Raw genomic sequence first — 16,742 nt, forward strand, 5'->3', positions numbered from 1 at the left:
TTCAGCCGAGACCGGAGCTGTACTTAAAAGGCAGCACTACTGAAATCGGAAGGCTTTTTAACGGCGCTGCTGAAGAAGCCATTCTGATGAAAACATAAAAGGACTTACTTTTAAGTAAACATGATTAAATAAGCAAACCAAAAGTGTGTTTTAGGTGGAAAAGGGCCACTGTGGTTAGCAATGCTTTTGATATTTAATGCAGATTATACATTTTAAAAATGCAGGTTTTCCACCAAGATACATACCTTGGTGCTGGCCAGAACAAATGAGGGTGAAGCGCCGCGTTTTTTTCTGCAGACAATCTCCCAAATACCCCACAAAAAAAGGCACATTTTAAAGATGCTGTAGCAAGAAACAGACGGGCTGTTCCAAGATTCCCAGTGCATTGTAGTAATACTCTGGTAACTAATGGCATTTGAAGCCGTTTCTTCCCTCAGGAAACGACTCGTCCTTCTGGACACACCCTAATGCCTATTTCCAAATAGCAGTTGGACTGCAGACATTTCCACCCTGAGTTCATTCACCCACTTTCACACAAACACCCCTTTCCTGAAGACTTTTATTCAAGGGCTGGCTCATTTCAGTGAAAGTGAGGCCATGATAGGATAAGATAAACCCGGGGCAGGAACCAGCAGCCCACAAGATATTGTTGAGTTGCTGGCGAGTGCAGCATACAGCAATCCCATGGGAGTCGTAATAGGCTTGGGTGTTTTACTACTGGAATGGGACTATTCCAGGTAACACTTTTAAGATTTGATAGAAATATGCTTAGAGCTCAGCCAAACATTTGTCCCAAAGCATTGTAAAAGTAACCCTCAATCCATAATTGTATGACGGTGATAATCCAAACAACCCTCTCTGTAGACAGGGGAGCGTGGACATTCCTGTAGCAAGGTAAACCCCCTTCAAACCAGTAAAACAGAACTGGCTAGATGACACAGCAATTGCTAGCGTGGAAACCACATTCCTTTCCTCACCAGTGATTTATAATGGCATCCAAACTCCTGCCAGTACAACACTAATCATCTCAGGCTTTATCCTGCTACAAAGATGATTTCAAGACGGCCTAAGAATCATCCAGTCCATTATGACCTGTCATAAACAGCTGAGGAGGAGAGAACGTATTTCACCAGAGAAACCTAGGGGATGAAAATAGCAACAGGTCAATCTTACACACATTTACTCAGAAGTCAGTCCACCGTGTTCAGTGGGATTTAGGTTAAAACCTAAGTGAAAGTTACTTGCAAAGGCAACCTGCATCTCTTGGCACGATCGTCAGGTGGTAAAGTACAGCTATTGGCACAACACACTGAATCACAAACTCACCAACCACATTTTAGCAGAGCTTGTTCTGCAAACCCAGCCTACTTACTGATCAATCCTGCAGGGAACCCAGAAAATTGGATGGAATCGCACCATGATTAGGTTCTCCGTGGTGCAATTCCATCCCGCAAACAAAACCTCTGTACTGGAGGGGCCAAAAGCCTCCTGTCCTTCAGAGGGTTTGGTCAACTCTGAAAACTTTTGCCATTGCCCCCTCGGCGGAGGCTGACTGAGACCACCCTGAGGGGAGGGACTGGGAAAAGCAGATGCCCAACCGACATTTCTTAAGGGGAGACCTTAAAATACCCCCGAACTCAACCAGCTGGGTGAACAGTTTCCCCTTTCCAGCTCTGGGGTATGTTGATTTTATTGGGTATTGTGCTCAGCAGCTCCTCCGAGCGAGTGAACGGAAGGAAAGAGTTCCTTTCGAGGAGACTAGCAGCTTCGGTCACCCCCGTGTCCGACCCGTCCCCCACCCTATGGCACCCCCCCCGCCGGCTCCGCTTCTTTTTATTGCTGCTCTTTGGACCGGCAGCCGTCGCCGCCCCCGCCGCCGCTACTGCCGGTGTCCTGATCGCTCTGATCGTCCGTGAAGCAGACGTCGACGTCGCTCTCGTTGTCAGTCTTTGGCTCCTGGAGCTCCTCGGCGCCGCCCTTGGGCAAGCTCTGGCCCGGATGCCGGGACTTGACGTGCCGTTCCAGGTCTCGGCGCCTGACTAGGACCTTTCCGCAGAACTCACACCGATAGGGGGTGTTGCCTTCGGCGTGGAGACGGATGTGCTTGTTCAAGTTGCTGGGGTCGCCAAAAGGCCGCAGGCAGACCTTGCACTTGAGCGGCTTGTAGCCGGTGTGAGTCCGCATGTGGATCTTCAGACCGTACTTGCGCGAGTAGAGCTTGCCGCAGTACAGGCACAGGTGGCCCGTCTTGGGCTTGCCGCCGGCCGGGCCCGCCGGCGTGGCCGGCAAGCTCTCCAGGCGGCCGCGGCTCTTCTCGGCCGCCGCGATCTCCGAGAGCTGATGCGTGTGCAGGGCCATCTCGCGGTCGACGCCGGCCAAAGAGCCCAGCTCGGCCGGATGGAGCCCTGCCGCGGCGGCCCCACTGAAATAGGACGCCGACTCCGGATACTTGAGGAAGTTGCCGAAGTGGAGGTTAAGTGGATAGTACGGGGCGCTGTAGAGCAGCTCGCCGTTATAGACGGCGAAAGAAGGCAGGAGAGGCGGAAGCGGGCAGTCCCCGGGGGACGAGTAGGGCGTGAGCCCTTCCAGGGGCGGCAGGGCGGCGAAGCGCTCCAAGTGGAGTCCGGCTCCGCCCGCGAGCCGCGGATAGCGGCTGGCGGGAGGAGAAAGGTTGGCCGAGAAGCCGCGCTCCACGTGCTTGAAGGCAGAGTTTTCTTCGAAGGGCGTCAGGAGTGGGAAGCCCCGGACGGCGCCGGAGTAGGCCAGCCCTGCGGCGGAGGCGGGCGGCGGAGCGGGCGGCGGGTGGCATTTGGCGTGGGGAGGCTGAGGGGGCTGGCGAGAGGCGCCGGCCTGGCTGCAGACACGGCTGGGCTTGAGGCTCCCCAAGGCCTTGCTGAAGCCGCCGCCTTTGCCCTCTTCCCGAAAAGCAGGGGAGTCCTCTTTAGCCAGGCCGGTGGGCTTGAAGGCCGACCTCACTCCGGGGTAGAAAGACAGGCCGTTGCTTCCCCCGGAGGTGCTGCCCAGCAGACCCCAAAACTGCCCTGGGCCCCGTCCCGAGCCAACGCTCATGTCCAGGGCGCACTCTTGCTCGGCCTTGGCGGTTTTGCGCCCGCTTCCGCTCACTTTGGGTAAGGACGCCGAGCCGGCGGATTCCCGCTTGACAGCGTCTCGGGACGCGGCCGGGCAAGGGAGCCTCAGAGGCGGTGCGGCTGCAAGCTTCAGAGCTGTACTGAAGAGCTCTCCAGGCCTGTGGTGCTCCGGCGCTCCCGCGAAGCCGCGGCCGTGGTTCAACACGCAATGGAAGTGGACGTGGGCCTTGAGGCTGTTGGGATACTTGTAGGTTCGCCAGCAGTACCAGCAAATGTAGCGCTCCTCGCCTAGCAAGGAAAAACAAACCGGGAGATCTGTTACGAGAACCCGAAATGCGTCAAGCGTGACTTGACAAATACTTCTGAAACGCGCCTTCGGTTTCGGATTTGAAGATAGGGGGATGCTGGGGGGGCGGTTATAGGGGGCGGCGGAGAATCTATCCTTTGTGCTCCCACTTTCATAGTCCCAGCAATTTTCCAACAATCTCTGGACTGCTACGTCTTGGTTCAAACCGTACTTATATATTAGAGTTTGGTCTCCATCGGGTCGATAGACAAGATTATGCAGGTGGATGAGTTTGGCCTAAAGCACGTTTGCGGATCGTAGTGAAAGAGAGCAAGCGTCAACCTGTATGAGTGCTGTATAAATATGGTTTCAAGGAAGCAACTAATTGCAGTTGATTCTTTCTCTTGTTACAAAATGAGAACAAACTCTATAAAGCCCATTCTGACATAGCTTCATGACTTCCCCATTTCTTATTTTTAAGCAGTTATAATCACATAGCTGCTGTGGGAATGGTAGAAGTAATGGAAATAAAACTTTAAAAATACTTTAAATATTATATCAGAATCAGAATCATTCTTTATTACAGTCATAGACCAGTACAAAATATTATATCTCTGCAGTCCCTAGAGAGACAAGTTTAATATATTATGGTTGGTCGCACAGTCAGTATTATTACCACATTATTATTATTATTATTATTATTATTATTATTATTATTATTATTATTTCTAAACTTCTTTAAGTTCATGGGGCTTGATTTTAATTTATTTACTTTAAGATTGTCCCTTTTTTAACATTGGAGATCAAGAGTCATTAAAAAGTTTTATGTTGGTTCTACAGTAAGACCTCTGCAATTATACTAGAAACTGAAAAGGCAACACAAAGGAGATTTGTCCAGTTTTATTACATTCAGAATAATTCATATGGAGGAGTCATTTAACAATTATAGCAAGCCTGACTCACCCCTAGAGTGACGAGAGCTAAACCACCATTTTTTGGCCAAGTTTGGTGTCCTCCAAATCCCATTTGTCAGTCTCAAAAGATGCCCTATCCATTGTGCACATCTATATTTTGGAAGACTCTGGGTGCTCACTGGAACTCCCTTTAATTATTTTACCAATATTGCTAGTCCTGCTCTGATCAGTTTATAGATGCCAGCATCTCAGGTCATTAATTTACTACTTTAACTGGGTTAGTATGAAGCAGACAGATCACACAATGTGCAGCTATGGGGGAAGCTCAGTTACTTTCCTCTTACCTGGAAGGCCATGATTACACTGCAGAATTGAGCTCTTGTGGTGAATGCTTTTGGCATCTGATTAACTGGGCAGGCAAGGCTGACATAATCAGCTAACTTGAATTTAAGTCAGGTCAGTAATAAAACACAAGGTCTTTAATAAAGTGAATCATCATGCTTCAGTGACATCTCTTTGCCTTCTGTCCAAATTAGTTTGTCCCACTGCATATGTTAATTAGCTCCTATGCATATTTTTATATGGTCAGGAATACTGCTTTGTTAATAACCACTGCAACTTTTGGATTTTATGGACTATTTTTGAATTTCATTTGATAGGTTAATCTTTGTGAATGCCATTTCCTTCTGATTTAATTCCTCTCCATTTCTTCTCCCTACTCTTTATCAGCAACAAAAAACCACTAGCAGGGCTACAGATAGACAAATCATATCTTGTTACAAAGTGAGATGCCTATATTATCCCTCTTTACCTATTCTGGAAAACCTCAGGGGTTTCCATAGCCACTCGTCTTCCAATGATGCCTATGTTATCTTTGGCAACAAGAGCGTTTTGTCTGCTATCCAGGATAAATAGCCAATATTTATATAAACAAATACATGGACACAAATCTAATATTTAAAATGTAAAGATTCATAAAACAGTAGCAAGACTCTTCAACCACCCAGGACACTCTGTCACTGCCTTATGGTAGCCATTCTTGAACAAAGAAACTTCATAGGCAGATTAAATTCAAGATTTGCCTCCTGGGAAAACAGTTGTATTTTTTAAAGAAAAATTCGTAATGTGTGTGTTAATCAATTCACCAGCGCAATAAATGTATATTTTATCTCCCGACACATATTTTTGGAATGCCCATGGTTAGTAAGGTTAGGGTTATCTCCCAGCACCTCTTTACAAATTGCCCTTATCCAAATCAAGGATGCATATATCCTTAGAACCTGTTTAATGATATATTTGTTACTCCTTAGGAGTGCCACAGAATGTTTTGATATTTTTCTGCAAGTTTAGATTTGCCCTTCAGGCATCACATTAAAAGGTATTTTGTATAAACCAACTTATGTCACAGAAAATCAGTTAATCTTTTAAGGTCCCATTCTTAATAAGAAAGCATGAGATTAACCAGAAAGAAGTTGCCTATTATTAATTTATCTGATGCCAAATATTACGCTTCTTTACTCAGGAATATGGCCCAGTAAATACAAGCAGAGCTGTCATGTTTAAGAGTGCAGTCTCAAAAGAACCTTGTAACTGGATCTTTGGAATTCAAACTTTAAAATGGCTTCATGATCCCTCAATTACTTATGTAATTTCTATCCTAATTTTCTATCCAGAAGACAGGTACACAAATGCAGTGGAATGACCAAAGCAGTTTACAAGTCTTTGGGGCAGTGTTTCTCAACTTTGGCAACTTTAAAGTTGGCCAGCATGGGGAATTCTGGGAGTTGAAGTCCACACAACTTAAAGTTGTCAAGATTGAGAAACACTGCTTTGGAAAATGTGAATCAGGCTGCAATTGCCAGTCCGCAGTTGACTTGATTGAGAAAAGTGGAAAAACTGGATAATACAGATGAAACTGAATTGCGGACACCTTTCTCCACTGAGGACTTTTCTCCCTTTTGGGGGTGGGGGGGTGGGGGGGGGAAGAGACTGGAGCAAAAGCAGTCGAGCTGGAGAGGGCCGCTAGCGCTGCAACGGGGCTGCTTGTGGACTCCAGGAGGCGGCCAGCGCCAGCAGCTGCCGCCTTCACGCTCGGGTCCGGCGGCCCATCTGTTGACGCTGACAGAATAGGTAGCGTATGTCAGGGAACGGACTCGGGGAACAAAGGGCAATCTAATGCTCATGAACCTTTCGTTACCAGGCAAGACAATGTCCTAGATGGATGGGCCATAAGGAATCGGCTGATTCAAAAGGCAATGCCCTTTGGGCTCCCCTCCTGAAACGTTTAGCGTGCCCCGAAGTGGGTCAAGGCGACTGGGCTCAGGGCGGACGGGGTTCTGGGCGTTGCTAAGCCGTCCACGTTGGCTTCTTTCTGTGGCTCGTGGGTGGAGAAGAGTGAAGATTGCGCCGGAGCGCTGGCCAGCGATATTAATCTTCTGTTAACGAGCAGCATCCAGAAGGACTGAAAATGTCGCAAAAGATATACCATTTTCCAGCCCGGTGGCAGCTGGTGTGGAGGAGGCCTCACTAAACTAAACTTCGGATTTGAAGAGAAAACCGTTAACCTCGACGCTTGACAGGGTTGTGAAATGGCAGATAATAAAAAGATCTGGAAGGGGTTGCAAAACCTCTGGAAGTCGAAATATAACGTGAATTAAAAAATAAGACCGAGTTACTGCGCTATATTGTTCACCCAAGAACGATCTCTGCCACCACCCTGAAGACACAACTTTTTTCGGATCACGAGCTTGTAGTGGGGGAAGGGAGGAACTGACAAGGAAGTGCTATGTCCGCTGTCCTGACCACCTAAAGGAAATGCTGGATGAAATATAAATCTCACAAATAAACAAACAGTTGTACTCCTATAATAATCGTGGACCCATGGGGTTTTCCGTTCTGAGAAAAATGGGGCAGACTTCGCCCTAAGTTATTCTTAAATTATTCAAGCTAAGACTTCAGTTATTCAAGCTTTGCAAATACACTCTGTGACTGCCTACATTAGTTGGCTGCTTCAGGAAAATACCTGGATCCATTTGAACGTGTTTAAAAGAAACGGAGATGGGCTTTCGTTTCAGTTTGCCGATGATTTAAAAAAAAAACTTGGAGAGATTAAGATTACCTCCCTTCCGCTGGAAAAAGAAACGTTTATTTATTTATTTATTTATTTGATCGATTTATATGGCTGCCCATCTCGCAAAAGGGACCCTGGGCAGAGAACAAAACTGAAAAACCTTAGAACCAGCAAAACAAAATTGCTTTTTGGAGGGCCAAGGGAAACGGTTTTAGTTTATTGATTGGGATGTATATTTCCGGAACAAGGGGATCTCCAAAGCCCAATTTGCAGGCTTGGAAGCTCCCTTTCACTCCACCTAAGCACAATCTGGTATAAACATAGTACACATTTTCTGCTGGGTTCCCTTCCCCGGCTTGCCTAAAGAGTTATTGGAAATTTGGAAGCTTGCAACTACTTTATAAAACTTCTGGAATCTAATGAAGTGTTGCCTCTATAAATTGGGATTTCTTTCTTTTGCTTGTTCTCTCGCCTGGCCAGCGAGGCTAAGAACGCGGCGGTTCTTGCCAGCTTCGAATTTTCTGTCGGTAAATGAGCGGAGTCCTAGTCCAACACGCTGTAAGGAGAGCAGGTTGGAAAAAGACGCTCAAGCACAGCCTTTGTCCCCAAATATAACGGGGCTGCAATTCCGCCATCCTTGATCATCAGCCACCCTTGCTGAGAACTCTAACAAACTCAGAAGCATTTGGATTCCCTATTTCTCTCTCCCTCCCACTGGCTCTCTCCAGACTCCGCTCACCGCCACCCCTTATCAGCTTCTTTATCAGCGTCTTCTACCTGGCTGTCCTTCGGAGCGATAAAGTGCAGGGGCGGGGGGGTGGGGGGATGTGGGAAAGAAAGGAAGAGTCATGATCTCGCTAGTCTTCAAGTGCGTTAGGAATTCTTTCTCAGCCCGACGCGATGATCCGTTTACTTTGCACGGGTGGAAAAAAATACACAGGCAAACCTCTTGTAGGAGTGAAAGAGTAGATACTAGAAAATGTGACCGACTTATAAGTTTCAAGTGACAGTGACACTTCTCTGGGCAAACGATCCTGGCAAGGCTGCTTCTTGGCTTGGAAACAGTAGCAAGCCTAATTAGAAAGTTTCTTGGCTTGCCCGGTTCCTGTCCTCATCTCCACACGCACGCGCACACGCACACGCACACACGCACAGACAGACGCACACCCGCTTTCGGTCTGCTCTAAGAGCCTCGTTTACTCGATCTGCGCCGGCTGAATGGAGCGGATCAAACGCTTCTACTCGGCAAGGCCACCCTTTCCGAGCCGCTGGCTTTGCCGTGTCTCCCTGTCGACATGTTCTATAGGACGGGGCACTTCCCCCAGGGCTATATAGTATGAGAACCTCTGCGAGTGAGAAAGGATCGCTCACCACCGCCTTTAAAGGTTTCCTAAGGTCATTTAAAGCGAGGTGCAGCCGGAGTTTATGCATCTGAGACCCGCCGCATACAGTAGAAAGAATGGAGGCCGAGGAATGGGGCTAAATAAATAAAGAATAACTGGGGGGAGAGTCTCACCGCTTGCCAAGGGTTTTGCACATTACAGCACATTCACCCGGGAACCAGTCCTACTTGGTTCTAGTTGGATTAGCTTTACATAAAAATCCTCGAGTCAGGCTCAGCTCCCGGGGACGGTACAGGCAGTCCGTGAGGTTTTCCTGGCAACAGCAGGGATCTCATTGCCAAGTGCGGGTGTTTAAAAGGACAGCTTTAAAAAGGCTCTTGTATTATTAGTGTTCATATTCGTTTCGTTGACCGCCCTCCCCCATTAACTATACTGGGGCTGACTTCCACCAAAGAGCTTTGGAACGGCTGAGGTCGGAATTCGCCTAATGAAGCGAAGATCCCATCGCCATCAGGGAAGGACTGCACCTCCGCGGGAACCGAGAGAGCACCTTGCTTGCTTGCTTGCTTACACAGCAGCTCAGTTACCATTACCTTCCTACCCAGCCGGCACTCTGACAGTGGGTGATGAGAGTTATAGTCCAAAGGACCACCATAGCACACAAGAGGAGGCTGCTGCCCATTCCCAGTGAGACAACAGTTGAAAGCAGGACAAAAGCCTTCCTCCTCCTCCTCCCCCCTCTTCAGAAGAGGAGAGCATCTTCTCACCTTGCTGAAACTGCAGAGTAACTGACAGTGCAACTATGTCGATGGGTGTAATTGGACTTTCTCCCAAGGAAGGGGAGAAGGAGAGCAACCTTAATGGAATCGTGCAGGATTGCGAGAGGGTTTGTTCGCAGCAAGGGGCAGCATCTTGGCTGACCTCAAAGAAAGCTTAGAGGGGAGACCACTAGGAAATTTCAGGACTGTAAACTAGACTAGGAAGTTAGAGAAAGCCTTACACTTCCTGCACAGTTGCCCAGAAAACCACCTGTTATTTGCTTGATTGCTTTCCAGCTCCTTATCCTATAAAGGGTTGAGGACTTTGTCATAAAATTGCTCTAACCAACAGGGAGGAATCACTCAAAGAAATGTGACCCCAGTGTTAGAAAAAATAATAAAGCAATAAATCCCTTAAGGGGATGTGGAAGGTTTTAAAACAATGACTGTATGACTGAAAATATCGAAGTATAATGTGCTAGAATAGGTGCTGTGCAAGAAAGTATGCACTATAGTCCTGTATATCTTTATTCAGAAATTTGGTCCCATCACAATCTAGAACTGTTCTCTATCTGAAGTTGATTTTGACTTCTTTAAACTCAGGATGGAAAGCATGTGCTTTTTGCATCCAAATTTTAAAATGCCGGGCTGAAATCTCTCTGCCTGAAACTTTGGAAAGCCATCACTGACATCAGGCGTAGACCTTCAGCAGAGGCTTTTGCAATTCTAACAGTTTGACTGGAAGCATTTGTGTTACAGCGCAGGACATCTAGACAGGCCGTCAGAGTCCTACCAGATTGGGGCAGCCTATAAATCAGATAAATAAATTCCAGAAGGATGGAATAGGCAGTTGTGGGCTAGGTAGGTAAAAAATTTGACCAACATGCTAGAAGGCTTCTTGATAGCAGCTATTGCTAAGAAACGCTTCTGAAATAAAGGACTTAGGCATTGCTGGTTCATGAGACACTTTTTTCACACCCCCAAGACTCTGCCCTGACCCCCGTTTCTCACCAATTTGAGGCAGGGAATATATTTTTACCGCAGAGCAAGCTCTACAATAGGCTTAACAAGAGTTTAGGAAACTAAAAACTCCAGCCCCTCCCCCCTGCAAAATTCCCCCAACCACAGGAAATTTGCCTCCACCCCTTTTGTGCCATTGCCCCGCCCACTCCAGCCCTCAGGTTCCCCCAAAAGTTGTGTCTGGCTTCTAACCATCAAAGGCGGCCCACTTCTTCCTTAGTTCTGTGCCATTTCTCTCTGCAGTAGAGGGTGACTCCGGAGGCAGTGCTTCCAACAGGCGAAGAAAAAGTCCCAGCATTTCGAATAAGAAATGGCATTGCTAGCGCCGAGTTTAATTAAGAACATGGAGGCACTCATGATGCTACCCAGTTGGGTAGTGAAACGTCTGCAAGCAAACAACCAGCTCAGAGAGCACCGAGGACTCCACAGTTCAACCCCGAGCTACAGATACTCTCTTCTATTGGGTCCATTTTATTCCATCATCCTTCTTTTACCCACTTACTTCCCCCTCCCTTCCTTCTTGCAGATCAACCTAAACCTGCCATCTTTTACACGAGTAATTTGAGGCCCAAGTCCGTTAACTCCCGGGGATCCTTTTTCGGAGTAAGACCCAGTGGGATTCGGCACTTTGCCTTTGCAAGTAAATACCTTGATGTCAAGAAATCACCCCACCGCCTCTGTGGCTCCGTAGGATTTACTGCCAAGCGGAGGGTTAAGAACCCGATGGTTAAAGGCTCTCTAGAAACCGTGTTTAAAATGGTTAGGGCTTGTTAACTGCTAACCCGTATTTCAAGAACCTTGGCTTGCCATCTAAGCCAGTGGGGACGGAGTTTGTGCTTCCCCTGGCTATACGAGGTAAGACGCGAGGGGCCGGTACGAAGACTGGTGTGGCTTCACAGCTTCCTATCGCCTCCTTTTGCGTCCTTATCAGTGGAGCTGAAAACGCGGCGCAATGAGAGGGAAGACGCCGTCTTTTGGTGAGGCTGCGCCCGAGTTGCGTGCCTGCCCGCCCTTGCAGGAAATCCAGATCCGCAATCGGGGCAAATCCCATTGGGCTCAACGGGGCCAAATTCCTCCGAACTGAAGCCATTTAGGACTGAGCTGGACGGGGGCGATTCTGCCTGGGTGAAAGTCAGCCGCAAGACGCCCCGGGATTGGAAGCGACCTGGGTCACGACTGCGACGCCCAGGGGCCGGAAGCGCCCTCCGGCAGTGCTTCCTGGCGGTGTCAGGCTCTCCCGGAGCCGAGACGCTCGCTCGCTCGCTCGCTCGCTCTCACGCAGGCGCCTACCTTTCTCGTCGTGCGTCGGAGTCGCCGTGGCCGGGATATCAAACCACTCAGCCAAAGCGTTGGAATACCACACGGTCAGCTCCTCTCCCGGCTGGACGTCTCGCAACGCCCTGTAGAAAATCTAAGGAGAAACGAGAGAGGAGACCCTCAGCGGCTCAGAGGGACAAGGCTTGCCGCCTCCAGACCCAGATGGCGCCCCTTTCCGCCTCTCCAGCTACCGGGAGCAAGCTCGGAGGCCAGTACCTGTCCCCCTGGCAGATCTGCCATCGCTTCCAGCGTCTGCTCTTGCGCATGTCGGGCAGCCCGGATTAGCCCGATCCATTCCACGGCCGAGGCTCCGGCTTCGTCCACCAGCTCCCCTCTCACCATCCTCACCTGGAAGACAAGAAGGCCGGTCAGTTCTAGGACCAGGTAGGACCATTCTTGGCAATTGGCTTGCGCTGCCTTGCAGGGCGCGCGTTTGAAGCCAACCTTCCGATCGGGATGGGGGCGAATGAGTTCCGTTTCCCTGGACCTTCCTGTCCGCTAGAAAGGGCTCCTGCCATCTGCAAAGAAATGGGACCCGTCGATGGGCTTAGCTTCCTTAGCCAACAGCTGCAGCCAGGAGGCATTACCGGCAACCCCGGGAGCATCCACTCCCCAGTAAGTTCCACCGAGGCTTACCTCAAGGTCAGTGCTCAGTGGGTGGCTTCCTTAGAGAAGCAACCACGGCCACTACAGCCACCGCTGCAGACCAGAATCTGGCAAGGCAATTGTTTTAGGCGGTTGAGTGCGATGAATGGTTTGCTTTGTTTTTTTTAACGGACTGTGGATTTAGAGCGCTGAATTGGAAAACGCCTGTTTACTCGGTAGTAAATTTGGATTGCCTGTAAGGAATGGTGTCTTTGGAGGAGACACTATTAAGCCTACTGCTTTCTTCAGTTTTCGTTCATTTCCTAAAAGGCTCTCCAAATGAGTTTGCCTAGGCACCCTGAGGGAAAAAAGTAAGGGCCCGATCCGCCTAAATCGAAGGGCTGGGATTTCAGGTGACATGGCTGATGCTGGTGCCTGTCTGGTTTCAGGAGCTCTAAATTTTGGCTCTGGCATCAGAGTGGCAATCAAGGTAACAATAGCCAGTTTCCTTGGGTATGACCGGAGCTGAGAATCATGCTTGACTGCTTAAGTTTGAATTCAAGTGTCTCCGCGCCCTCCATCTATGTACTGCGGCCACAGAGGGAGGGACACTCACTATGCCTCTTCCTCAAAGTAAGTCCTTCTGAGTTTAGTAAGCCCTACTTCCAAGGACTGAGACTTTAAACTGGGTTGTGCTGTCCTATTTTCCCACAACCAGCAGAAAGAACAGATCTCCTTCAGGTTGCTTCAAAACAATTCCTGGCAAGCGAGAAAGCAGGGTTTGGGGGTGGCGGGGGAAACACTTCCATTTCCTTTCACTGTCTCTGGCCTGTCTCTACTGCCGCATCTTGAAATGCTTACTTTCAGCCACTTTTCAGAATGCTCTATTAATATTTCTCAGCCAGCCTAGCAAATCCCTGCACCAATTCCCAATTGCAATCCCCTTCAGCGCAATGAATTAATGAATCACCTAATCAGGCTTGTTTCAGGAAGGGGGCAGGAGAAGGAAGGATGAGTGACTCGGCGCAAAATCGCTCTCATCTTTCATAATCTGCTTTCATAATCTGCTCGATCATAGATGGGGAGAGAAGGGGGGAGACAGAGAGAGAGAGAGAGAGTGCGTGACTGAGGAGCTACCTCGTTGAAAGACTGGGCAATAAAGATCATTTTAACAAAGGCAGGCTAAAGGGAGCAACCAAGGGAGCCAGATGAGAAATAAATTTGAAGGGCCTGGCAGAGCGTTTAAAAACAATTAAAGGCCATTCAGAATCCATCTGAAACTTGTGACAGATCTCTGCGCTCGGGGACCAAGTTGCCTCCTGCTAAATTCATGCAGAGAAGGTCTGTATCCCTGAAACCATTTCTACTTTGGAACCCATTTATAGATTTGGGGTGCATAAATACCACCAATGGCTGACAGAGTTGCTATTTGGGAAATCATCCCAATTCATTATTGCTAAAAAAATATTTCATCTGGATTGAAACGTTCCTATTATTATTATTATTATTATTATTATTATTATTATTACCCAGCATTAAAAGATGAGGATAGGATATTTCAGCAACGGCTTGGAGGCATCTCTTCAACATGGCCCAATGGCTTCATGACAAAACTCTCCCAGTTATTCCTTCCTTCATATTTGACCTTGGCAGAGACCCGTGAAAAATCTGCCTCTTACATTAGGCGGATCTATGAATCCACAGCTCACAAACTTTTTCGCTTCTGTAGTGCGTGCGTGTGCTACCTCTAGAATAAGACAACTGGTGCCATTTAAGTGTCTGTGGGGTGGCGGTCGCACAAGATGGTTGATTTTGCTCAAACAGGCTACCCCTCCACCTTTTTCCTGGAGGACCGATTCTGCAAGCTTTTGTTGCCGCCTCCCGAGCCCCACCCCGAGCCCCGAGCCCCGTGAAAAAGGCCAAGCTCACCTGGGCCTGGAGATGTCTACTTTTAGTCCTATTTTCGCTGAAAACTTTTTCTTCTGCCCTCTTCCCCTTGCCAAAAGTAAAACACAAAATCAGGAGGGGGGTCGCAAAAATTTATCATGGGGCACCTCTTGATCATTTAATGACTTCTTAATTATGAACCCTGCGTTTTGGTTGTTTGGGAAGAGAGATCAAGAGGGGGGAAACGTATTCTGAATGTCAAAGGACACTCGGGATGGAGAAAGAAAAACCACGCGCTGCCAGCAAATTGGTAGACTGCCCTCCCTTGGAACGTGTGCGTGTCGGGGGGCGGGGGGGGGGCATAACAAGCACCCAAAGCCAGCCTCCTCCTCAAATCTAAAAGTCTGAACGGCGTCAGAACGAAGGGTCGCCCATCGCAGAAACCTCAGAGACCCAAACCCTGCCCTGTCTTTCTGCTCCGCGCGGGTGGGGTGAGGGAGGAAAAGTAGGGCTTCCCTGTGCTCTGTTCCCTCGAAAGGACCCGCTCCCCTTCCGCCCCTTTCCCGCCTGGGCTTTCCGGTCTCCCCTTGTGCTTTCCGCCCAGGTACGGGAGCAATACCTTTTTCCTAGGTCCCGGCTCCCTGCGATCGGACAGGTACTTGCCCAGTTTGAAGGTGCCGGGCACAGGACCCAGGCGCAGGCCGGCCGGGATGCTGCTCTCTGCGGTGATGCCGAGGGCTGGCGGGGGCCGGCTGCTTAGCATCGCTGCCTCTGGGCAAAGACGCGGCGCTGAGAAGCTGGCCCGACTCTGGGCGGACTGGAGTGAGCGAGAGCAGAGGCGAGGGTTGAGCCACCCCGGCGTTCTCTCCGCCCGCATAGTGACGCGGCCGGGGGTGCGCGCCGCCTTTTCAATTGCTGCACGACGAGGGCTCTCCCCTTGGCACGGGGGTGCTCCGGGGCGCCCGGTTGGGGCGGCGAGAGAGTTGAGCTCTCGGAGCAGCTGCCGAGCTCCATCCGAGAGAGTCACATGGCGCTTTTCCCTATCCCTGCCCTCCTCCTCTCCCCCACTCCGCAGCGCATAATCAAGGGCTTTTTTGAATGGGGCTGCCAACAATGGCCCAGGCGACCTTCCCATTCCTAAAAATCCAATTTGTCAAGGGCAAAGAAAAGACGCTGGTGAATCAAAGGTCTGGAGGGACTATTAATCCTCAGCATGGGGGATTGTCCCCAAGACAGTTACGATATTTTAAGTGACAAATCCACTGTATAATTTCTCCATAAATTTTACTTCCTCCAATTGTTCCTCGACAAACCAGTTTTGGAAAAGAAGGGAGTGTTTTAAGTCTACTTGGCTGAGCCTTTTGTAAACCAGAGGACTTCAAAGATTTTTAATTCTCTTCCCTTTGGCTGGATTGTAAAGGCGATTAAACAAAGAGATGTTGGGGTGGAGGGAAAATGTTTGGAGGCCTTGTTAACTTCTATTGATTCCTGGCGTGTGCCATACAGAAATTGGGCAGGTACTTGATGGGAAAACACCAGAAAATACCTACACTTTTAAAAGGAAAAAGGAACATTGCTCTATCGCCAACTTCGTGGCTCAGTTTAAGCTCAGAGTTGGGCCAAGAGACGGACTTGGTTACTTAACTCCCCTTTTCTTCTGGACTCACCTGCACAAAAGCCAGGATTCTTCCCCGTTTCTTAGAAGCATTTAAAAACACTGCATAAATAGTTTTATTTGAGTTTCAGAGGGTCGCGCTGGAATTCAAATAAGGAAGAGAAAGATAACAAGACACAAGATTAGGAAACTTGTGTGTCTTCCTTCTCCTTTGGTCTGTATTGCCCATACCTTGATTCAGGCAGCACAAAATATATTTTCCTCCAAGTGTGTTATTCTATTTATTTAGAACAATAAATTGAAAACCTACAAGTCAAGTTCTCTTCGTAGCAGAACCAAAGGCTCTGCCAAATTATTCTTATTTAAGAAACTTGCACAAAAAGCAGCCGTATGCAAGACCTAGGGGGGAAAATGGTAAGGGGATGGGGAGAAATAATACGGGATATATATGCTGATCCATGTGTATTATTGAAAGCCATAAAATACTCCAGCAGAACTGTAGGGAGAGAGGGGGCCAACCCACATTTTAAACAAGCTTATTTGCAGGTCAGGCCTGTTGAATTAACTGCGTCTTTCTCTGTAGGAATAGTTTTATTATCTTAATCCTACACAACGTTTTTTTGAGAGGAAATGCCGATGAACTCTGAACTCCACTCTGGGGGAATTAGGAGTGCACCTCAGGGTTTCGGTATAGGGTGGGAAATAAGCATTAGATTCTAGCCCCATGGTTGGGAGCTAATACTCCTAGAAGTGGTTGGAAGAAAGCTCAGTTGGAATCTCTGGGTCTTATTTCCTAGGAAAGATGAGGCTATCTATCACAAAAGGATGCCTCTCTCCTTCACATGGCAGTGACAGATG

General features: G+C 48.6%; 1 protein-coding gene across 1 annotated transcript; it reads right to left on the reverse strand.

Moving 5' to 3' along the window:
* Positions 1 to 1,823: 1,823 nt before the first annotated feature.
* On the reverse strand, positions 1,824 to 15,404 carry PRDM13 (PR/SET domain 13). Its single transcript, XM_063296951.1, has 4 exons — positions 14,889 to 15,404; positions 12,014 to 12,145; positions 11,771 to 11,891; positions 1,824 to 3,377 (listed from the first exon to the last, which is right to left on the reverse strand). The coding sequence occupies exons 1-4, from the start codon at positions 15,402 to 15,404 to the stop codon at positions 1,834 to 1,836; spliced, it is 2,313 nt and encodes a 770-aa protein (XP_063153021.1). The 3' UTR covers positions 1,824 to 1,833.
* Between the last annotated feature and the right edge of the window lie 1,338 nt (positions 15,405 to 16,742).

The sequence above is a fragment of the Candoia aspera genome, chromosome 1, assembly GCF_035149785.1.
Source record: "Candoia aspera isolate rCanAsp1 chromosome 1, rCanAsp1.hap2, whole genome shotgun sequence".
NCBI classification, from domain to species: domain Eukaryota; kingdom Metazoa; phylum Chordata; class Lepidosauria; order Squamata; family Boidae; genus Candoia; species Candoia aspera.